Here is a 24,575-nt window from a genome sequence, read left to right on the forward strand (position 1 = left end):
GGGATAAAAATAAACGGAATAGAGCTAAGCACAGGATAAATCCTAGAGAAAAACCTGGTTCAGTCCGATTTCCAACAGAGACAAATTCACCTTTCAGCAGGACAATAACCTTACACAAGGCCAATTCTACACTAGAGTTGCTTACCAAGACGATATTGAAAGACTTGAAAATGGCTGTGGAAAGACAAGCAATGATCAACAACCAACTTGACAGAGCTTGAAGAATTTTCAATAGAATAATGTGCAAATATTGTAAAATCCAGGTGTGCAAAGCTCTTAGAGATTTACCCAGAAAGACTCACAGCTGTAATCGCTGCCAAAGGTGATTCTAACATGTATTAACTCAGGGGTGTGAATACTTATGTAAATTATATATTTATGCATTTAATTTAATACATTTGTAAAAATGTTTAAAACATAAATTGTATCACTTTTCAATTCAGGCTGTAACACAACAAAATGTGGAGTACTGTAAGTCAAGTGGTATGAATACTTTCTGAAGGCCCTGTGCATGGCTACAGTGGATCAAATGAACACACACACAATCATCAGATTCAGCAAACACGCTACTCTGACCATATCAGAGCTCCAGACAGGTGTGTAGCAGCCATGTCGCGTGTTTACTAAACAATGTGGCCAATCACCACAGGAGGAGGACGACCTCTGGTCCCCAAGGTGTGTGTAGAATGTGGTAGATAATCATCTGTTAGTTGTTTCATCGAATGGTTGTTAGAGCTATTGTACATTCTCTGTGTGAAGGAGTAGCCTTCCCTGTCATTTCTATACATGTATTTATTGTGTGTTTATATAGCTAGGATCCTAAAATGTCAATTCATTATCACATGTTAATTGAACTTTTCCAATCAGCTCAACCTAACCCACTGAGCACACCACGTATTTCAACGTGGATAATATTTGGTGGAGACGTTGATTAATGATTACAACCTATATTCACCCACTCAAAAAGACAGCCAAAAGTCAGTTGAATTTCCAGTGTGTTATCACTATGCTTTCAACCATGAAAAAGCACAACCAAAAAAACAATGTCTAATTTTCGGTTTAGTTGTCATCCAAATATCTATCACTGCTCTTTCAACCATTTAAAAACGCACCATAAAGTACATAGTGCAAGTGATCAATGTCATTCCATATTTTCTGCAGATTATAACAGCACTTGTGAAGATCTCCGCAGACCTGCGATGACCTATGCATGCTATCCTGAACATGCACGCTTTATATGATTACATAAGTAGAAATGTATAGTTACAGTAACCTCAATGTGGCCATTTTAAGGTTGAATGTTACACACGTTTGAAAGATAGGCTATTTACGTATTACAAAAGCAATACTGAATTTTGTTTGGTTGACAATGCAACCAAATATCTACATTTAAAGGAGATGTACCTACTGCTTGGATAGTTCCATCTGAGACACTGGCTTAATCCTATTCTTTAACTTTTATTTTTGTTGGAGTTGGAGATGTGAATTCAACATATCATTTGTTAACTTGACAACAAGTTAATAGGCTATTTATGGTATTTCAAAAGTGATTCATATGTCCATCTCAACCAAAAATGGAAGTTATACATTAGGACTAGATCAAATCAAACTTTAAATGCCCTTTAAATAATGTTTTATTTGATTTAGTCCTATCCTTTCACTTTCATTTTTGGTTGAGGTAAAGACGTGAATCCAACATATCAATTATACATTTCTAGACAGACTGAAATTAAAGCCAGACTAAGTCCGTGGCACAGATGGAACTATCCAAGCAGAAGATGAATCTCCTTCAAATATTGATATTTGGTTGCTTTGACAACCAAACAATTAAACATGGCTAAATATCATACAATTTCAAATCAACCAGAGCTTGAAATCATAGGTCTATTTTATTATTATGGGTTAAATTAAAACAATAGCTGTGTTATATAGGTCTATATAGCATCATTGATGGTATATGAGTGAAAGTATGGCTACGTTTCATTTGCTCTGTTTAACCTACCCTTTGGAATGACTTTGATAGCAACAGTGAATCTATTTCATTTTTAAATGGAGATCTATTAACAATCATTCTCACAATAGCACATTGGTAATAGTTAGTGACAATATTATAACTAAGCAGGGCTGGGCTTCGTTAAAACCCTGGATGGGAGACCAAATGGTAGCCATAGATAGATCAATTCTCCAGTAGGTGGTGCTGCTCAGCCTATTGTTGTTTTTCCTGATAGTGGATATACTGGTGAAGACCTGACATTGGTTTAAAAGGTACAAATTCAACATATTTTTCTACAAGGTTTCTCTGTTGAAATTGAGTTACCATGATTACATAATCATGTGATGGAAATCTCACCCTCAAAACAATAGTTTAGACTTTTTTCAAATCCAACATATTTTCCCCTTAGATTCCACATCACAATACTTTGACAAATTACATTGAAACCATGTTGATTAAACACGTTTTTGCCCAGTGGGATGTCCCTTTAATTGTCAGCTGACTGCTTGCAAGCTTTGCTAATTATCAAATTGCACACACCTGTGGCCTCCTCCCTCAAGCACTGCAGTTTCTTTGAATGGGAAATGGTGTTCAGTGTGTGAAGGTTACTGCTGGTATGTCATGCAAGTTAATAAAAATAACTTATTTATTATAAAATGATCATCTCCTTCTCATCAATGTGAGAGGGCACTGGCCAGCTATCTCACATTCAGTGAACAGGAGCCTGCACCTTGCGATTCTGAAGGCTGTTGTGGTTTAATGTTTAGATGTTAAAGGTGCTACACATAGGATATTTTACATTTTTGCATTGTAATTTCTGGAAATGTCCATAATATACAGCACCAATCAAAAGTTTGGACACACCTACTCAGAGACAGTTTTGATGTCTTTACAATTATTCTACAATGTAGAAAATAGAAAAACCCTTGAATGAGTAGGTGTGTCCAAACCTTTGACAGTTACTGTATATTTGTTGATAACGATAGTGATTCACAGTATTACTTCCCCACCAGTGTTGTGATTGGCTGTGATATTCACCTATTGATTTCTACCACCGGAGCAGCAACTGTTGTCAAAATGGGAAAGCTGTTCTGAATTTGTGGCTGTATTATCTAGCGGAGATTGCTCTGTCATTTCCTGGTTGCTTAAATTCTACACTGTTTGCTCAATTTCAGATTGTGGGCTGACACACCGGATTTGTAGACTGCATTGTACTCAGCACTCTATTGTCCCTCTAATCAAACACTTCATGAGAGCCTATGAGCTCATGTTGCGCAACGTTTCAATAGGTGTGAGAAAACAGAGGGATGGCCTCTACTAAAAATAGGCGGCTCAGTTTTATATAGGATAGGCCTACTATATTTGTTTCTCAACTTTCCTAATATTAACCACATTGCTTATATTTACAACAGGAGTATAGCCTACCTGGCTGGCATGAGCATAAACCACAGGAAAAAGCATCCTCCATTCACTATTTAAGTGCATAGATGACATGTATTTTCCCCGCTGACTGGTGCATGATAATGGTCCATTCTAAAACAAAACAAATTTCACACATTTACTAAATAATATATGTAAAGTCAAGATTAAATCAAGAATAGTCTGATGGCTGACAATATTATCCTCTCACTTGTGAATTATATATTATTACGTGAATTATGCCCAGCATAAGAAACAAAGTATTTATTTGTGTGATTTTTTCTAATCATATTCGCACACCTCATGTAGCCTAGCCCATAGGCCTATATGTTTTAATATGGTTTGTATTACAACTAAAGTGGCCAAATAACTTCTTAAAATGAAGCACATTAACCTGCTTTACAAGGGGTGTAGAGCCTAACTGGCCTACATAAGCAGCGTGTGAGTTTCAAGTTTGGGGAAGATAATTTTCACTATAAAAAAAGCACCTTTATAATAAAAGCATGACATGCATAATTGCATTTGCGATTACTTTTGATAATGGTGTTTTCCGCTAATGGAACATTTGCGCTTATAGCCTACTACCATGTGCGCATTGCTGGGCTTATAATGTGAAGAAATAGCCTAATAGTTTATCAACATTTTAAGATAAACATTCTAATCTGTTGCATCAGCCACATTGTGTAAAAAAGTTTTCGGGATGCTAGTGGTTGTAATAATTTGGGTGCATTACGGACACACATAGGGGGATGTGCCGTGAAATTCTAGGCATTATCAAGTCCTTGTCAAATTGTGAATGAGTGACTGATGTAGTGTGTGCAGCCTGCACAGAAAACAAAGCAGAGCTCATGCCTTTCAAGCAACTATTTTCAAATCATCATTGGTCACGTCATGCAACGTATTAAAAATCAAAACAGTGTTAGTAGAACAACTAAAGTAAAATGAATAACTCTATATAAAGCATATAGGATTGACCTATTTCTTTGTTAACCGCTCAACACAGAATAGCCGTATGTGAGCACTCCCTCAAATCGCTTGGAGAAAATATCCTTTCTATTTTATTCCGCTTTCCTCAATTGTATTCTTCATACTATCAAATAATGTCACGGAATTCTAAGCAAATCTTGTCTGCTAAATGAACTAGTGTAGCCCACAGCCGTTTGGCATAGCCAGATCAGGACCTAACATAGGGGCAACTCATAATATGCTATTCTGTTCTTCAGAAATAGACTACATTATCATGCTTCTTTAGACCTGTCTAATATCAATAATGGATTTATTGTGAAGGTGTAGGCTATATTACCTGGATTTATTATAGATAGGGATGTTCCAAAGGTCGGCATCAGGGGCTTGTAGGCTGCGTGTGAAAGCCAGGAGATGCTACATGTGTTTATGTTAATTAACGGTCAATTACCGTGAGACAGTTATTTGCTTGACAATTACCGTCTGGCAAAACTTCATGACCACCACAGCCCTAACCAACACACATCTGTTTTTCTAACTACCTGGACCTACCATTCGGTTTTGAAGTATCGAAACCAAACCATATGATTTGAATGAAAAGGTGACTAAGAATCACTCATCATTTCAAATAGGCCACATGAATGTACTAAACAGCATATAAACACTAAATAAGTCAAGAGCCAGACAGGTAGCCTAATTAAATACGCTATACTATTTAAATTATTTCAAGGTTTTAGTCTACAAAGAAATATATTTTGAAGCATTTGTGAGTGTGACACACTAGGCTGGCAGAGACATTAAGCACTCAGCATTTAAACAACATTTCATTGTATTAAATCATTATAGTCTATAAATTGCACATATAGGCTGTGACTTGCTTAACATTAAATACCATTTTTTTTTAAATGCCTTATTAGGCTCAGTCTTCAGTGTCTTTGAATACATTTTTAGAAACACGAGTTTGACCAGAGTCTGTGGCTTCAGGCTCATGCGATGGTGCCTGGAGAGCAGGTCAGCAGTGGAGAATATTCTCTCCACACTTGCAGAGCTACTGGGATGCTAAACACTCTTCGGACTACTCTTGCCAGGCTGGGCAGGATGCATCGTTTTTTCTTTCTTTTTCTGGAGGTAAGCCCAAAAGATCTGAGGTAAAATAACCTGATCAAAATAGAAAGCTCCTTGAAAGAGGAAATATGCCAGGACTATTGGGCCAAAATCTATGATGGCCTATTGTATAAGAGGTCAGATCTTTGTTCATAAATACTTTGCTACAATGACACATTTAGCTAGCTACCCACCTCATTCCTTTCTGTTAGCATGTGCACGTAGTAAGTACACTATCCTGCCTTCGGGATATGTGTCTTTTCAGATTCCACAATGATTCTTTAGTTGTGGACACTACATCACCACACTTCGTCTCTTGCTCTTGGTCCTCCTCATATTGGTAAGTCACCTTGATTTGTCACCTGTGTGTTTTAGTAGTTTCTTTATGAAAAGATTTAGGATACTTGGTGACAGTAGCTAAAGCAAGGTGCTATAGCAGCACACAAGTAGACTACAGATGCATGCTGGGCCGGGCATGCCCTGAGCTCGTGAAGTGAGCGCTACTGGAGTGAAATTGGAGCGGACCAGAAGGCCAAAGCTCCAAATTTTGGGAAACTCGCTCCACACTCGAGTCAAATTGGGCAGGATCCAGCTCCACTCCGCTCACATACTCTGACACCTGGTATAAAATTTATCATTTCAATAAGCATTTTTCCACGTCTGGCCATGCTTTCCACCTGGCTACCCCTACCCTGGCCAACATCTCAGCACCCCCTGCTGCCAATGACTGGAACGAATTGTAGAAATCTCTGAAGCTGGAGTCTTATATCTCCCTCTCTAATTTTAAACATCAGCTGTCTGAGCAGCTTACCGATCACTGTACACAGCCAATCTGTAAATAGCACACCCGACTACCTCATCCCCATATTTTTACTTACCCTCTTGCTTTTTTGCACCCCAGTATCTCTACTTGCACATCATCATCTGCACATCTATCACTCCAGTATTAATTTTACATTGTAATTATTTTCGCCTCTAGAACCTATTTATTGCCTACCTCCCTACTCTTCTACATTTGCACACACTGTACATAGATTTGTCTATTTTTATTTTATTTTGTGTTATTGACTGTATAGTCGTGGCCAAAAGTTTTGAGAATGACACAAATATTCATTTCCACAAAGTTTTCTGCTTCACTGTCTTTAGATATTTTTGTCAGATGTTACTATGGAATACTGAAGTATAATTACAAGCATTTCATAAGTGTCAAAGGCTTTTATTGACAATTACATTAAGTTGATGCAGAGTCAATATTTGACCCTTCTTTTTCAAGACCTCTGCAATCCACCTTGGCATGCTGTCAATTAACTTCTGGGCCACATCCTGACTGTCAGAATTTGTGGGTTTTTGTTTGTCCACCCGCCTCTTGATGATTGACCACAAGTTCTCAATGGGATTAAGGTCTGGGGAGTTTCCTGGACATGGACCAAAAATATCGATGTTTTGTTCCCCGAGCCACTTAGTTACCACTTTTGCCTTATGGCAAGGTGCTCCATCATGCTGGAAAAGGCATTGTTTGTCACCAAACTGTTCCTGGATGGTTGGGAGAAGTTGCTCTTCGGGGATGTGTTGGTACCATTCTTTATTCATGGCTGTGTTCTTAGGCAAAATTGTGAGTGAGCCCACTCCCTTGGCTGAGAAGCACACATGAATGGTCTCAGGATGCTTTACTGTTGGCATGACACAGGACTGATGGTAGCGCTCACCTTGTCTTCTCCGGACAAGCTTTTTTTCCGGATGCCCCAAACCATCAGAAAGGGGATTAATCAGAGAAAATAACTTTATCCCAGTCCTCAGCAGTCCAATCCCTGTACCGTTTGCAGAAGAACAGTCTGTCCCTGATGTTTTTCCTGGAGAGAAGTGACTTGTTTGCTGCCCTTCTTGACACCAGGCCATCCTCCAAAAGTCTTCGCCTCACTGTGCATGCAGATGCACTCACACCTGCCTGCTGCCATTCCTGAGCAAGCGCTGTACTGCTGGTGCCCCGCAGCTAAATCAACTTTAGGGAGATGGTCCTGGCGCTTGCTGGACTTTCTTGGGCGCCCTGAAGCCTTCTTCACAACAATTGCACCGCTCTCCTTAAAGTTCTTGATGATCTGATAAATGGTTGATTTAGGTGCAATCTTACTGGTAGCAATATCCTTTCCTGTGAAGCCCTTTTTGTGCAAAGCAATGATGACGGCAATTGTTTCCTTGAAGGTAACCATGATTGACAGAGGAAGATCAATGATTCCAAGCACCACCCTCCTTTTGAAGCTTCCAGTCTGTTATTCAAACTCAGTCAGCATGACAGAGTGATCTCCAGCCTTGTCCTCGTCAACACTCACACCTGTGACAATGAGAGAATCACTGACATGATGTCAGCTGGTCTTATGTGGCAGGGCTGAAATGCAGTGGAAATGTTTTGGGGGATTCAGTTCATTAGCATGGCAAAGAGGGACTTTGCAATTAATTGCAATTCATCTGATCACTCTTCATAACATTCTGGAGTATATACAAACTGAGGCAGCAGACTTGTGAAAATGAATGTGTCATTCTTAAAAGCTTTTGGCTATGACTGTACATTTGATTATGTGTAACCCTGTGTTGTTTTTGTCGCACTGCTTTGCTTTATCTTGGCCAGGTCACAGTTGTAAATGAGAACATGTCCTCAACTGGCCTACCTAGTTAAATAAAGCTGCCTAAGGAGGCAGTAGGGGCACTCAACTCACAGAGATGCTGTTCGAGACAGCAGGCTGCCAGCCATGCTGTGTGTGTACGTGTGAGAGAAAGTGCTTGAGGCTAGATGGCCTCAGGATCCTGGTGTATGATCAGAGCAGAGTGATGGTAGCTGTCTCATTCCTCTCCAAAGGGTGTGTGCGTGCGTGTTTATGTGGAAGCCTTGTCTTGGATGATTTTGTTTTTGGCAAAGCGTTCCCCATATGATGACTAACACACTAATCCAATACAATGACTGAGGAACAGACTTTCTCCACAGTAGGACATTTCTTTAGACTTTCGAAGTCATTGATATTTTTCATTTGAGTGAGAGAAGTGTAATCTCCCACATTAAATAATCTATTTCCCTGGCTTCTTTTCCAGTTATTTAAAATGTGTATTATGTTTCTTAAATGTATTTGTTTCTCACTAGACTGAAATAACTCACTGGAATAATTCCCATAATTCACGCTGGCAATCAATTACATTACAGCAGACGTACGCTGGCCTCAACCCAGGCGGTCTTGTTGCCTGTCAAGAGAGACTCTTGGGGAATTTCAATGCTGCAGAATTATTTTGGTATGTGTGCCTCAACACAATCCTGTCTCGGAGCTCTACGGACAATTCCGTCAACCTCATGGCTTGGTTTTTGCTCTGACATGCACTGTCAACTGTGGGTCCTTATATAGACAGGTGTGTGCCTTTCCAAATCATGTCCAACCAATTGAATTTACCACAGGTGGACTCCAATCAAGTTGTAGAAACATCTCAAGGATGATCAATGGAAACAGGATGCAGCTGAGCTCCATTGAGTCTCATAGCAAAGGGTCTGAATACTTATGTAATTAAGGTATTTCTGTTTTTATTTGTTTTTTTATAAACTGTCATTATTGATCATATTGTGTGTAGATCGATGAGGACCATTTTTTATTTAATCCATTTTAGAATAAGGCTGTAACGTAACAAAATGTGGAAAGTCAAGGGGTCTGACTACTTTCAGAATGCACTGTATTATCAGAGAGAAGAAAATGGATAAAACAAGTTCTACATTTCCACAGACGTTTACAGGGGGAGAAATAAGCCATTTTGACATTGAGGTGTGAAAAGACTGAAATTGACACAAACTCAGAGGACACACTACTTAGAGCAGCGTTTCCCAAACCCGGTCCTGGGACCCCAAGGGGTGCACGTTTTGGTTTTTGCCCTAGCACGACACAGCTGATTCAAATAATCAAAGCTTGATGATGAGTTGGTTATCTGAATCAGCTGTGTAGTGCTAGGGCAAAAACCAAAACGTGCACCCCTTGGGGTCCCAGGACCGGGTTTGGGAAACACTCTACTCTGAGGACACACACACACACACACTTGAATCCTCTATTCATCCAGATAGAGGCAATAAGCACACCCATAAAACTCTACATGTGTGTACGTGCAGCTGTTATGTGGGCCTGAATCACTGAGCTGTATCAGAACAGACAAGCTAAGTGCTGTCCATCACCAACACCACCTTGGCTTTGTCCTCTGATGCTTTTACAAAAACCACAACTTTTTTTCAGTTTTAATGGATCCACAACTGCACACAGTCAAAGGGATATGAAGGTTAGAGTCTAACTGAGTCTGGAAGACAAGGGTTGCCAGAACATCTCTGTGCAGGTGAGACAAGCCTGCGGACGGAGGAACAACAAGCTAAATGCATAATCAGAATGTAACATTTAACATGGTTGAGGACACCAACTCTTACTGTAAGACGACAAAATGTATTAGATTATTATCCTGCTGGTCTAGTTCGTTCGTGAGTTTAGCCTATAGCTGAAACATATCATGATAAACTGCATCTGAATCTACACTGAGAAATAATTAACACAACATGCAACAATTTCAATAGGTTTACAGAGTTACAGTTCATAAGGAAATCAACGAATAAAAATACATAGATTATGGCCTAATTTATTTATTTCACATGACTGAGAATACAAATATGTATCTGTTGGTCACAGATACTGTACCTTTAAAAAAAATGTAGGGGAGTTGATCAGAAAACCAGTCAGTATCTGGTGTGACCACCATTTGCCTCATGCAGTGTGACACATTTCCTTCGCATAGAGTTGGTCAGGCTGTTGATTGTGGCCTGGAATGTTATCCCACTCCTCTTCAATGGCTGTGCGAAGTTGCTGGATATTGTCTGGAAATTGAACACTTTGTCATACACGTCGATACAGAGCATCCCAAACATGCTTAATGGGCGGCATGTCTGGTGAGTATGCAGGCCGTGGAAAATCTGGGATATTTTCAGCTTCCAGGATATGTGACAAGATCCTTGAGATATGGGGTTGTGCATTATTATGCTGAAACATGAGATGATGGCGGCTGATGAATGGCACGACAATGGGCCTCAGGATCTCGTCACAGTATCTCTGTGCATTCAAATTGCCATCGATAAAATTACATTGTATTTGTTGTCCGTAGCTTATGCCTGCCCATACCATAACCCCACTGCCACCGTAGGGCACTCTATTCACAACGTTGACATCAGCAAATCGCTCACCCACACGATGCCATACATAGTGGTCTGCCATCTGCCTGGTACATTTGAAACCGGGATTCATCCGTGAAGAGCACACCTATCCAGCGTGTCAGTGGCCATTGAAGGTGAGAACAACACCCAACTGAAATCAGGTCAAGACCATTGAGAGGACGACGAGCACGCAGATAAGCTTCCCTGAGAAGGTTTATGACAGTATGTGTAGAAATCCTTCAGTTGTGCAAATCCACAGTTTCATCAGCTATGTGGGTAGCTGGTTTCAGATGATTCCACAGCTGAAGAATCTGTATGTGGAGGTCCTGGGCTAGTGTGCTTACACGTGGTCTGCAGTTGTGAGGCTGGTTGGATGTACTGCCAAATTCTCTAAAATTACATTGGAGGCGGCTTATGGTAGAGAAGTGAACATTTAATTATCTGGCAACAGCTCCGGTGGGCATTCCTGCAGTCAGCATGCCAATTGCACACGCCCTCAAAACTTGAGACATCTGTGGCATTGTGTTGTGTGACAAAACTGCACCTTTTACAGTGGCCTTTTATTGTCCCCAGCACAAGGTGCACTTGTGTAATGAGCATGCTGTTTAATTAGCTTCTTGATATGCCACTCCTGTCAGGTGGATGGATTATCTTCGCAAAGGAGAAATGCTCACTAACAGGGATGTAAACAAATTTGTTCACAAAATGAGAGAAATCAGCTTTTTGTGCGTATGGCACATTTCTGGGATCTTTTATTTCAGCTCATGAAACATGGGAACAACACTTCACATGTTGCGTTTATATTTTTGTTCAGCATACACCTCAATAAAGACAGCGTCCTAGGGATTTCATTCAATTTACATCCATAGTGGGAAGATCTATGCTGATCACCATCAAAGCCTCCCGTTAATGAATATTAGCTCAACTAACGGAGGAGGATGGTGGGCGGACTCCATTCAAACAGCTCAGGTTATTAGCTCTTACTAATGAAGATAGTTGATTTGGATTTCTCGGAAGTGTTTAGTCACAATATTGCTCTGCCTAACATTAACACATACAAAAATACAGCCCGTAGCGTAACCTACAACGTGGGTCTAGACAACCCTCCTTAACCTTCAAACATGGACATGAGAATAAACAGAGAACATTCCATAGATACTGCTCCCTATCAACAAGTACAGAGTATTCTTGGCCGTTTGTCAAGTCTCTCTCATTATAACACAGCATTTGTATATATCCTTGCCTGACCTTTGTCTCCCTCAATCACTTACAGTATTTACTCTTTTAAAGCTCAGCCAGTAACCTCACCTAATAGGAGATGAGCGCTTCAAGAGAAGGTATTGTTTGGGGAGTTAGCTCGCTAACACCAACCCTCCTTGTAGCTAGCTCGCTAACCCTCCTTGTAGCTTGCTTGTTAACCCTCCTTGCACTCTGATTTCCACTTTGAAGATACAGCACATCCTCAGCCCCCTCACCCCCTCTCCACCCTCCTCTCACCCCGACGCAGAGGTCTCTTTGGTAGCGGGAGAAGCCTGTGGAGGTTCTCTTTAAATCTTTCTAAAGCTTTATTGATGTCATTCAGGAGGTTGACTGTGTTGCCCCACAAAGACACTCCAGCAGGAACACTGAGGTCTCAGAGGCACAACTACTAGACATGAAACACCCAGAAGAAGAAGATAATATAATTACTTATCTCGGTCAGTGAAATTGGTGCAGTAACATTAGGTGGCCACTGGCCAAGTTCTAAGCCCTATGGGACCCCTGAGGACCACAAGAGGACAACCTCTGGCTTAATGTACTGATTATTAATCTACAGTGCCTTCAGAAAGTATTCATACCCCTTGTCACACACACACACACACACACACACACACACACACACACACACACACACACACACACACACACACACACACACACACACACACACAGTGAAAGTGGAATTATGTTTTTAGAAATGTTTACAAAATAAGTAAAAATTCAAAGCTGAAATGTCTTCAGTCAATAAATATTCAACCCCTTCGCAATGGCAAGCCTAAATAAAGTTCAGGAGTAAAAAAGTGCTTAACAAATCACATAGAGTACCACAGTATGTGTCATAATACCCATAATACCTAGTGGTCAAGCAGAGAAATGGTTCTAATTGTTTTTACACCATACATTTTTCCCATAGTGGATTTTAGAAACACTTCAAATAAGGGCTGTGTTTCATGTACATCTCTTTCGGACAAGGTGACTTTTAAAATCAATATATTTGCCTGTATTTAGCCCCCAAAATAAAATACTAATTAGCTGCTACTGTGGATATCATATAGAACTACAAATGCCATGATCTGGACGACACTGCCGAATAGAGGTAAAGTCTGGATTAACTAACTAAATGTAGTATTGAATAAATTGGCTAAATTTACACAATACCTGTTAGTAAAGGTGTTAGCTAAAGATGATGTGCAGAAGCTTCCAGGGATTTGTAGTCCTGCATGATGTATACTCTGATGCTAATTAGCATTTTCGAATTGAGCCAAATATATTGATGATAGTCATCTTGTTGGAGAGAGATTTACACGGTTATCAAAATATCACGCCAGGGTAAGCCTACACAAACCACAGCCCTTATTTGAAGTATTCCTAAAATCCCCTATGGGAAAAATGACTGGTGGAAAAACCATTGGAACCATTTCCCTGTTTGACCGCTAGATTTTATGGGTATTATGACACGTCCACTGTGGAGCTTTATAAGTTGCATGGACTCACTCTGTGTTCTTTTTTTATTGACTACCTCGTCTCTGTACCCCACACGTACAATTGTCTGTCCCTCGGTCGAGCAGTGAATTTCAAACACATTCAACAACAAAGACCAGGGAGGTTTTCCAATGCCTCACAAAGAAGGCCACCTATTGGTAGATTAAAAATAATTTAAGCAGACATTGAATATCCCTTTGAGCATGGTGAAGTTATTACTAACACTTCAATATACCCAGTCACTAAAAAGGAAACCACTCAGGGATATCAACCTTGACGCCAATGGTGACTTTAAAACGGTTCGAGTTAATGGCTGTGACAGGAGAAACTGAGGAGGGATCGACAACATTGTAGTTACTCCAATATACTAAACTAATTGACAGAGTGAAAAGAAGGAAGCCTGTACAGAATAGAAATATTCCAAAACATGCATCCTGTTTGCAATAAGGCACTAAAGTAAAACTACAAAAAAAATTGGTCTAAGAAATGAACTTCATGTCCTAAGTACAAAGCGTTATGTTTGGAGCAAATCCAACACAACACATTATGTTATGGGCGTGCTTGTCATCGGCAAAGACTATGACTATGACGGTTTTTATGATAAAAATAAACGGAATGGAGCTAAGCACAGGCAAAATCCTATAGGAAAACCTGGTTCAGTCTGGAGTTGCTTACCAAGATGACATTGAATGTTCCCGAGTGGCCTAGTTACAGTTGACTTAAAATTAGTTTGAAAATCTACGGCAAAACTTGAAAATGGCTGTCTAGCAATGATCAACAAACAACTTCACAGAGCTTAAAGAATTGTTAAAGAATGTGCAAATGTTGTACAATCCAGGTGTGCAAAGCTCTTAAAGGCTTACCAAGAAAGTTTCACAGCTTTAATCACTGCCAAAGGGGATTCTAACATGCATTGACTTAGGGGTGTGAATACTTATGCAAACGAGAGATTTCCGTATTTCATTTTCAATACAATTGCTAATATTTCAGTCTGTAACAACAAAATATGGAATAGGTCTGAATACTTTCTGAAGGCACTGTATATTCTATGTTCATTATTCCTTTACTGCCTGAATAAGAGCAATACGAGAGTGCCTTAACAGCAGCAGCAGTGATCTGTCAAATGGAATAATCTGGTATTAATGTGATTGGAGTTGTAGCGTGGCAGTCGTCCCTGACAACATCCCTGAGCCATCACATTACCTCTGTGAAGATTAGTTACTATAAGGGGGAAGACTCGCCATGTGGAGGTTGTCCCTCAAACATCATCCTACTAAGAGCAGGATGTAGATGTGGATGTGCTCAAAGTTTCCAGCTCTGTAACTTGGTTAGGTCAAACTCCTGGTCCTATGTATAACCCACCCGAGTGTGACCCAAAAGTAAAACCCTGTGAGTAGGGAGTAAACAGGAAGTGAACTCACCCTCTCCTCCTCCTCCCGGAGGTCGGGCATGGTACTGATGCAGAGCGTTACTGCGGTGATGGCCACAAACACCACCGACAAGAAGGCAAAGATCTTTCCAGGTAGTCCAGATTGAGGGTTCTCCACCATGTCGTGCAGCCTGCGCATACACCCCGCCATGCGGCTCTCCTCCTCCCCCCCTCCCTCCCCGGCGTGCCCCTGCCCATCCTCACAGCTCTGGGGGGTCAGGGTTGAGGTGAGCTCTGCCTCCTCCATCCTCAGCTGCTCCTTGAGCTCCTCCTGCCTGATGCGTAGCTTTCGGAGGCAGCACCACTCCAGCCTGGTGTCCTCCACGCCCCAGTAGACCAGCTCCTCCTGGAAGGACAGGGCACACATCTCCCTCAGCAGCCGCAGCCGCCCTGCCGCTAGGAACGTCACGATAGTGCGGAACGCAGATGGGCTGCGGTCAAAGAAGTACTCCTGGCACCCGTCATCGTAGTCATCACACACCTCCATGATCTCGTCCAATGAGCTACAGCCCCTCAGCCGGCCCAGCCGCGTCAGAGGGAACTCCTCCAGAACGGACCAGGGGATACGGTACCTGGTGAGAGGAAAACACACAATGTTACCGCTGAAATACTCTTCAAGTTATAATGCTCTTGAGCAGCAGCAAGACCAATGCCTGGATTATTTGCCTTTTAAATCTTGCACCCAAAGACTTCTGATTATGGACTATTGATTATTGAGATGAACACAGCAACTCTTGACTCTGTTGGTATTGTACCTGATACCGCCCACGTTAATGACGGCTGATAGGTCATTTTCCTCCTGCCCCTCATTGGGCCTCCGCAGCAGCCGTTGCCGCTTGAAGAACACACCCTTCTTAGTTACCACCTCCTGCTGGTTCTCAATGGGGAAGTGGAAGGGAGTGAACTCTTTCTCCGTGCTGCCCGCTAGGAAGGCCACCTCCTGGTACATCCCTGCTGCTCCTCTGGGTGACCCAGGGGGTCCTGGTCGGGAGGCGATGGGTGGGGAGTGGGGGGGTTCACTGACCGACTGGGTTGGCAGGGACCTCACCCATCCAGGAGCAGGGTTGGGCTCTATGGAAACAAAGCAGATTAAAGAAAGTTTAGACATAGAAATGACTTCCACTGGTTTATAGGGATGAATTACTTCAGAATCTCAGGATGAACCAAGTCACTCTTCAGGCTCCTTTTTTTCCCCCTTTCTCTCGTCACACCAACAAGTTTTGCATCAGCAGGAACCCCGATGCAGAGAGGAATTCGTTAAGTTGTTGTGGTATTTAACGCATCGCTGAGGGCCTAAATGAGATGTTTCTCTTTAAAGGATTGTTTATCAAGGTTCACTAAATTAAAATAAATACAGAGCAATTAGCTGTGGAATGTCGACAAAGACAAGAACAAACTGTTTGGATATACTTGGTAAAACTTCCCGTGATGAATCTTTCACGGGCCATTGACTTTGTTTAGGACAACAGATAAAGTGCAATTAATTCTGCAGCAATAATATCTTGGTTTAATCTTCTTATTCCAACATAGATTTTTATATCAGCACAACCACAGCTTCAGCTGATGAAACAAACTCCTAAAATGTGGCACTTTCCAATGGCACCTTCCAGTCTTACGACTGACAGAATGCAGCTCTGCGTAGCGAGGGTTAAATGATTCATACAAAGCCAAATTAGATCACAGTGAACTACTGTCAGCCACAAAACTCCTCTTCATGATGCAGCATCACACTAAAACTTTAATCGGTTTCGTTCACGAGATTGTTCTGAACCTCAAAACAGGACACATTGTGACTGTCGGTGAATAAGAGGAAAACTTTACAAACTCTTCCAAAATCTTTTGAGAAACTCATATATACACACCTATATATATATATACATATATACATATACATATACATATATATATATATATAAATACACACACACCATACAGTTGAAGTCAGAAGTTTACATACACCTTAGACAAACACATTTAAACTCAGTTTCACAATTCCTGACATTTAATCCTAGTAAAAATTCACTGTTTTAGGTCAGTTAGGATCACCACTTTGTTTTAAGAATGTGAAATGTCAGAATAATAGTAGAGAGAATGACTTATTTCAGGTTATATTTCTTTCATCATATTCCCAGTGGATCAGAAGTTTACATACACTCAATTAGTATTTGGTAGCATTGCCATTACATTGTTTAACTTGGGTCAAACGTTTCAGGTAACCTTCCACAAGCTTCCCACAATAAGTTGGGTGAATTTTGGCCCATTCCTCCTGACAGAGCTGGTGTAACTGAGTCAGATTTGTAGGCCTCCTTGCTCGCGCACGCTTTTTCAGTTCTGCCCACAAATGTTCTATTGGATTGAGGTCAGGGCTTTGTGAAGGCCACTCCAATACCTTGACTTTGTTGTCCTTAAGCCATTTTGACACAACTTTGGAAGTATGCTTGGGGTCATTGTCCATTTGGAAGATCCATTAGCGACCCATTAACTTCCTGACTGATGTCTTGAGATGTTGCTTCAATATATCCACATAATTTCCCTGCCTCATGTTGCCATCTATTTTGTGAAGTGCACCAGTCCCTCCTGCAGCAAAACACCCACACATCACGATGCTGCCACCCCCGTGCTTCACGGTTGGGATGTTGATCTTCGGCTTGCAAGCCTCCCCCTTTTCCCTCCAAACAAAACAGTGGTCATTATGGCCAAACAATTCTATTTTTGTTTCATCAGACCAGAGGACATTTATACAAAAAGTACGATCGTTGTCCCTATGTGCAGTTGCAAACCGTATTCTGGCTTTTTTATGGTGGTTTTGGAGCAGTGGCTTCTTCCTTGCTGAGCGGCCTTTCAGGTTATGCCGATATAGGACTAGTTTTACTGTGTACCTGTTTCCTCCAGCATCTTCACAAGGTCCTTTGCTGTTATTCTGGGATTGATTTGCACTTTTCGCACCAAAGTACGTTCATCTCTAGGAGACAGACGGCGTCTCCTTCCTGAGCGGTATGACGGCTGCGTGGTCCCATGGTGCTTATACTTGCGTACTATTGTCTGTACAGATGAACATGGTGCCTTCAGGCGTTTGGAAATTGCTCCCAAGGATGAACCAGACCTGTGGAGGTCTACCATTTTTCTGAGGTCTTTCTTTTGATTTTCCCATGATGTCAAGCAAAGAGGCACTGAGTTTGAAGGTAGGCCTCGAAATACATCCACAGGTGCACCTCCAATTGACTCAAATTATGTAAATTAGCCTGTCAGAAGCTTCTAAAGCTATGATATAATTTTCTGGAATTTTCCAAGTTGTTTAAAGGCACAGTCAACTTAGTGAATGTAAACATCTGACCCACTGGAATTGTGATACACTGAATTATAAGTGAAATAATCTGTCTGTAAACAATTGTTGGAAACATTACTTGTGTCATGCACAAAGTAGATGTCCTAACCGACTTGCCAAAACTATAGTTTGTTAACAAGACATTTGTGGTGGTTGAAAAACTAGTTTTAATGACTCCAACCTAAGTGTATGTAAACTTTCGACTTCAACTGTATACATACACATATACACACACACACACACACACACACACACACACACACACACACACACACACACACACACACACACACACACACACACACACACACACACACACACACACACACACACACACACACACACACACACACACACACACACACACACGTACATACATACATACATACATTACCGTTCAAAAGTTTGGGGTCTGTGTTCTTTTGCCCATCTTAATCTTTTCTGTCTGAGATATTGCTTTTTCTTTGCAACTTTGCCTAAAAGGCCAACATCCCGGAGTCGCCTCTTCACTGTTGATGTTGACACTGGTGTTTTGCGGGTAATATTTAATTAAGCTGCCAGTCTAATGTCCATTGCTCATGTTTCTAGGCCAAAGCAAGTCTCTCCTTATTGGGGTCCTTTTGTCGTGGTTTCTTTGCAGCAATTCGACCATGAATGCCTGATTCACGCAGTCTCTGAACAGTTCATGTTGAAATGTGTCTGCTACTTGAACTCTGAAGCATTTATTTGGGCTGCAATTTCTGTGGATGGTAACTCTAATGAATTTATCCTCTGCAGCAGAGGTAACTCTGGGTCTTCCTTTCCTGTGGCGGTCCTCATGAGAGACAGTTTCATCATAGCGCTTGATGGTTTTTGCGACTGCACTTGAAGAAACTTTAAAAGTTCTTGAAATTTTCCGGATTACCTGACCTTCATGTCTTCAAGTAATGATGGACTGTCATTTTTCTTTGCTTATTTGAGCTGTTCTTGCCATAAAATGGACTTGGTCTTTTACCTTCTGTATACCACCCCTACCTTGTCACAACACAAATGATTGGCTAAAACACATTAAGAAGGAAATAAATTCCACAAATGAACTTTTAACAAGGCACACTTGTTCATTTAAATGCATTCCAGGGGACTTCCTCATGAAGCTGGTTGAGAGAACGTCAAAAGCGTGCAAATCTGCCATCAAGGCAAAAGGTGGCTACTTTGAAGAATCTCAAATATAACATATATTTGAATTTGTTTAACACTTTTTTTGGTCACTACATGATTCCATATGTGTTATTCCATACTTCACTATTGTTCTACAATGTAAAAAAAAATGTCAGTCCCTTCTCCAGCAACTGAAGTAGTGCATTGAAAGCTGCTACACTAATGGCAAAGATGACAACCTAACGAAATAGGGACAAGACTACAAACAGAGAATGATTTGACCTGGACACAATTTACTGCTGTGACAGGACAGACAGAAAGACAGAGGTGCATGGACTGAGAGACAGGGAGAAAGGGAGAGAGAGAGAGAGAGAAACAGAGAGGGAGAGTAAGAGAAACAGAGAGAAAGACAGACACGGTGACAGCATGACAGAATATACGTATTAATGCTGTAATGTGTATGCATGAAAGACAACTGCAGATTTAGAGAGTCCAGAAAAAATCCAGGTTGGGCCAGGAGTATCCATCACCTGCTGATTAAACACAGTGAAACGTGTCAGTGCGCTCCAGTGCCTGGGTGGATTGGCTCAGTAACGCTCCTTTCACACGTACTGATGTGACAACCGAGGGGAAAATAAGCTCCAGATAAAATGTCACATCTTCTGCTGAAGCCTTGTGTGTTCTAATGTATTTACCACATGCTCTTTGTTTTATTTTACAATGGGCAGAAGGGGCACAAAAATGGGAATGGATTCAGGGTCAAGTGCAGATAATTGAGTGTGTTTGTCCAGAGTTGGGTAGGTTACTTTCTAATTCGATACATTTACTCGTTACCTGTCATCATAGTGGTCTCTGACTTGTGGTCAGACTCGCTCATGTGGAACAAACTTACATTTAAGCCTTTTTTCAATGCTGAATTGAATATCATTGACAAAACAGAAAGGTGTCATCATGTATTTTTTTGCAAACATCCTTTCTGAATTTAAAAGTAATCCAAGAAGTAATACTCTCGTTTTTCAAAAGTATCTGTAATCTGCTTACAATATTTTTCTGGGTAATTTAACTGATTACAATGAGTTTTTTTGTAATCAGATTACATGTAACTACATGTAATCAGTTACTCCCAACCCTGCGTATGTCAATAGATTTGCAACATACAAGCAGATGGATAAAAGTATTCTGTGTAGTGTACACAAATGTCATTGGTTAGCAATGTCAGTCAAACTGGCCCCTCCCTCTCTCTCTCTCTTTCTCTGGGGGCTCAGAAAATGACAGGTCCATAAATGCACAGAACACCACCCCTGAGAGGAGGTGGTTATGGACCGTAACATAACACCCAGGAGACCTAAAGACCATGCATTGTCGTCACTTACAGGTATAACATCTTAAATTTGATCACTCTTACTGCTGACAATTTTCCTGCACTGCATGAAATACAGATTAACTCAGTGATTTACATAAATTAACTGAAAACTTGCACTAACACACGGTTATATTAACAGAGTTGCACTTTTCATGTAGCCTACTTTTGTCCAGCTAACAGCCCAACCACCGATCAAGCAACAGTGTGGACTAAATGTTAAAATGTTGTTGCTGCAGGATTATTTTGCAACAACAATATTGGTCAAATTAAGACCCTACATCTTTATAATGGACCATGCATTCATACATATAGGACCGTTGACTAGTAGTCAACATAATAATGAATGCTGAGACAGTAGCCTGGTCCCAGATCTGTTTGTGCTGTCTTGCTAGTTAGACAGATCATCAATCTGAGGGTAGTACAATGCTTGGTCCTACATGCAGAACTACTGACAGATGTGAAACACAAGTTAGTCCTCTGTGACTTTGCACTGGTGGCAAGCTATACGTAGCCTCACTCAGGTAGTGCTCACCAGTTGTGACCGCTGGAGGGACTACACCATCCTTCTCAAAAAGGAGTCCCGTGTAGTCTCTATAGTAAGATATTGTATCATAGCAACATGTCTACTCTACATATCCTGCCATACTAGAGTAATTTGGGCTTCCAACTTAATCTGTGATAGTGTCTGTAACAGTGCTCTGACGGTTTGGGGAAGAAGCCAATATCCATATTTGAAGGACTAAACGTTTATCTGCAGAGACAACAGAGAGCTGCTGTGCTGCTCTTTCAGTCATGGCTGTTCTAACATTGTGGAATTGGTTCTTTCCTTCTTAGTGCTGCTGGTGTTTGACTGAACTACTGAAACATGGAAGCATAGTCCTGCTTCACTAACCACTTCCACAAATTCACATTTACCATAAACATTCTGAAAGCCCAAGATGGGGTAATGAAAATTACCATTCTAATGAATTCACTTCAAATAGAAGTTTTCAGGTTATAAAACGTATTTTCTAAAGTCCATCTCTTGCCCCGGGGGGTTATAGAAATGAGTTTGTGTCACTCATTTCCTTGGATGAATGATAATTGTGACCTATTTAGGCAGCCCTTTAGGGTGCATTCGTAAATTCACTCTGGCTATCTACTCCGATTTCATAGCACTCTCGTCTGAGTGTGCCAGAGCGCAGAATAACTGGTGAATTTATGAACGCTCAACACCCGTTGAATATGGCCGGGGTCAGCAAATGTTGGCAAAAAAACATATTGTTGTCAGCAGCACAGTTACAGTCCCCAACGCTCTGGAGAACATGAAAACAGCCTAACCAGCTCTGTTAGGGTGAGTAGAATGGTCAGAGTGAAGTGTTCTCTCATTTGTGTCTGGAAGTAGCTAGCAAGCTAGCCAACATTAGGCAGTTAGCGTGGGTGCTTGACTACTGTTGTGAGGTCAGAACTCTCGGATCAACCCTACTCCTCGGCCAGGGCGTCCAGTGTGCGCTCTGAACGGCCCTATCAAATAACATTTTATTGGTCACATACACATGGTTAGCAGACGTTAATGTGAGTGTAGCAAAATGCTTGTGCTTCTAGTTCCGACAGTGCAGTAATATCTAACAAGTAATCTAACAATTTCCCAACAACTACCTAATACACATAAATCTAAAGGTGTGAATGGGAATATGTACATATAAATATATGGATGAGCGATGGCCGTGCGGCATAGGCAAGATACAACAGATGGTATAAAATACAGTATATACATGTGATATGTGTCACATTCGTCGTATTGATGAGACCAAGGCGCAGCTTGATTTGAATAAATTCTTCTTTATTACGAAGAACACTAAACAAACTAACAAAATGTGCCGCTAATAATAGCGAGTGCTGCCATGTGCATCTGTACACATAGACAATAAACAACAAAACCAAAATGGAAAATGGCAACCTAAATAGGATCCCCAATCAGAGACAACGATAAACAGCTGTCTCTGATTGGGAATCAATTCAGATCACCATAGACCTAAATTTACCTAGACAATACCAAAACCCCATTGATATACAAAAAACCCTAGACCAGACAAAAACACACATACCACCCTCGTCACACCCTGACCTAACCAAAATAATAAAGAAAACAAAGATAACTAAGGTCAGGTCGTGACAATATGAGTAATGTAAGATATGTAAACATTATTAAAGTGGCATTATCTGAAGTGGCATTGTTTAAAGTGACTAGTGATCCATTTATTAAAGTGGCCAGTGATTCAATGTAGGCAGCATTGAGTTCTGAGTTAGTGATTACTGTTTAGCAGTCTGATGGCCTTGAGATAGAAGCTGTTTTTCAGTCTCTCAGTCCCAGCTTTAATGCACCTGTACTGACCTCGCCTTCTGGATGGTAGTGGTGTGAACAGGCAGTGGCTTGGGTGGTTGATGTCCTTGATGATCTTTTCGGCCTTCCTGTGACATAGGGTGCTATAGGTGTCACTGAGGGCAGGTAGTTTGCCCCCAGTGATGCGTTGTTTAGACCACACCACCCTCTGGAGAGCCTTGCGGTTGAGGGCGGTGCAGTTGCCGTACCAGACTGTGATACAGCCCGACAGGATGCTCTTGATTGTGCATCTGTAAATGTTTGCCAGGGTTTTGGGTGACAAGCCAAATTTCTTCAGCCTCCTGAGGTTGAAGAGGCGCTGTTGCGTCTTCTTCACCACACTGTCTATGTGGGTGTACCATTTTGGTTTGTCTGTGATGTGTACACCGAAGAACTTAAAACTTTCCACCTTCTCCACTGCTGTCCCTTCGATGTGATAGGGGGGTGCTCCCTCTGCTGTTTCCTGAAGTCCACGATCATCTCCTTTGTTTTGTTGACGTTGAATGAGAGGTTGTTTTCCTGACCACACTCTGAGTGCCCTCACCTCCTCCCTGTAGACTGTCTCGTCGTTGTTGGTAATCAAGCACACTACTGTTGTGTCATCTGCAAACTTGATGATTGAGGCATGCATGGCCACGCAGTCGTGGGTCAACAGGGAGTACAGGGGGGGCTGAGCACATACCCTTGTGGGGCCCTAGTGGTGAGGGTCAGAGAAGTGGAGATGTTGTTTCCTACCTTCACCACCTGGGGGCAGCCTGTCAGACCCAGGGCCTCCGGCTTGATGACGAGCTTGGAGAATACCATGGTGTAGAATGCTGAGCTGTAGTCAATGAACAGCATTCTTACATAAGTGTTCCTCTTGTCCAGATGGGATAGGGCAGTGTGCAGGCGACTGCATCATCTGTGGACCTGTTGTGGCGATGTGCAAATTGAAGTGGGTCTAGGATGGCCGGTAAGGTGGAGGTGATATGTTCCTTGACTAGTCTCTCAAAGCACTTCATGATGACAGAAGTGAGTGCTATGGGGCGGTAGTAATTTAGTTCAGTTCAATCTTTAGTTCAATCTTTGCCTTCTTGGGTACAGGAACAATGGTGGCCATCTTGAAGCATGTGGGGACAGCAGACTGGGATAGGGAGCGATTGAATGTCTGTAAACACACCAGCCAGCTGGTCTGCGCATGCTCTGAAGACGCGGCTAGGGTGCCGTCTAGGCCAGCAGCCTTGCGAGAGTTAACACGTTTAAATGTTTTACTCACATTGGCCACGAAGAAGGGGGAGGGGGCAAGGTCGGTGGCACTGTATTATCCTCAAAGCGTTCAAAGGAAGTGTTTAGTTTTTCTGGAAGCGTGACGTCGGTGTCCATGGCTGGTTTTATTTTTGTAGTCCGTGATTTCCTGTAGACCCTGCCACATACCTCTTGTGTCTGAGCCATTGAATTGCGACTCCACCTTGTCCCTGTACCGGTATTTCGCTTGTTTGATTGCCTTGCGAAGGGAATAACTACACTGTTTATATTCAGCCATATTC

At 41.6% G+C, this 24,575-nt stretch overlaps 1 protein-coding gene across 2 annotated transcripts in view; it reads right to left on the minus strand.

The window, feature by feature from the left end:
- The window catches only part of LOC110496374 (potassium voltage-gated channel subfamily G member 2), a 33,536-nt gene that overhangs the window by 4,012 nt on the left and 4,949 nt on the right, over nucleotides 1–24,575 (minus strand). The window contains exons 1-2 of one of the 2 annotated variants that reach the window (XM_036952935.1): nucleotides 15,618–15,941; nucleotides 14,855–15,434 (exon numbers count right to left, since the gene is read on the minus strand). In XM_036952935.1, coding sequence (XP_036808830.1) covers nucleotides 14,855–15,434; nucleotides 15,618–15,811 — 774 coding nt within the window. In that variant the 5' untranslated portion in view covers nucleotides 15,812–15,941. Of the gene's footprint in view, nucleotides 1–14,854; nucleotides 15,435–15,617; nucleotides 15,942–24,575 lie in introns of those variants that run through there. The other variant, XM_021572235.2, reaches the window with a different exon arrangement.

Source organism: Oncorhynchus mykiss, chromosome 18 (genome assembly GCF_013265735.2).
Source record: "Oncorhynchus mykiss isolate Arlee chromosome 18, USDA_OmykA_1.1, whole genome shotgun sequence".
NCBI lineage: Eukaryota > Metazoa > Chordata > Actinopteri > Salmoniformes > Salmonidae > Oncorhynchus > Oncorhynchus mykiss.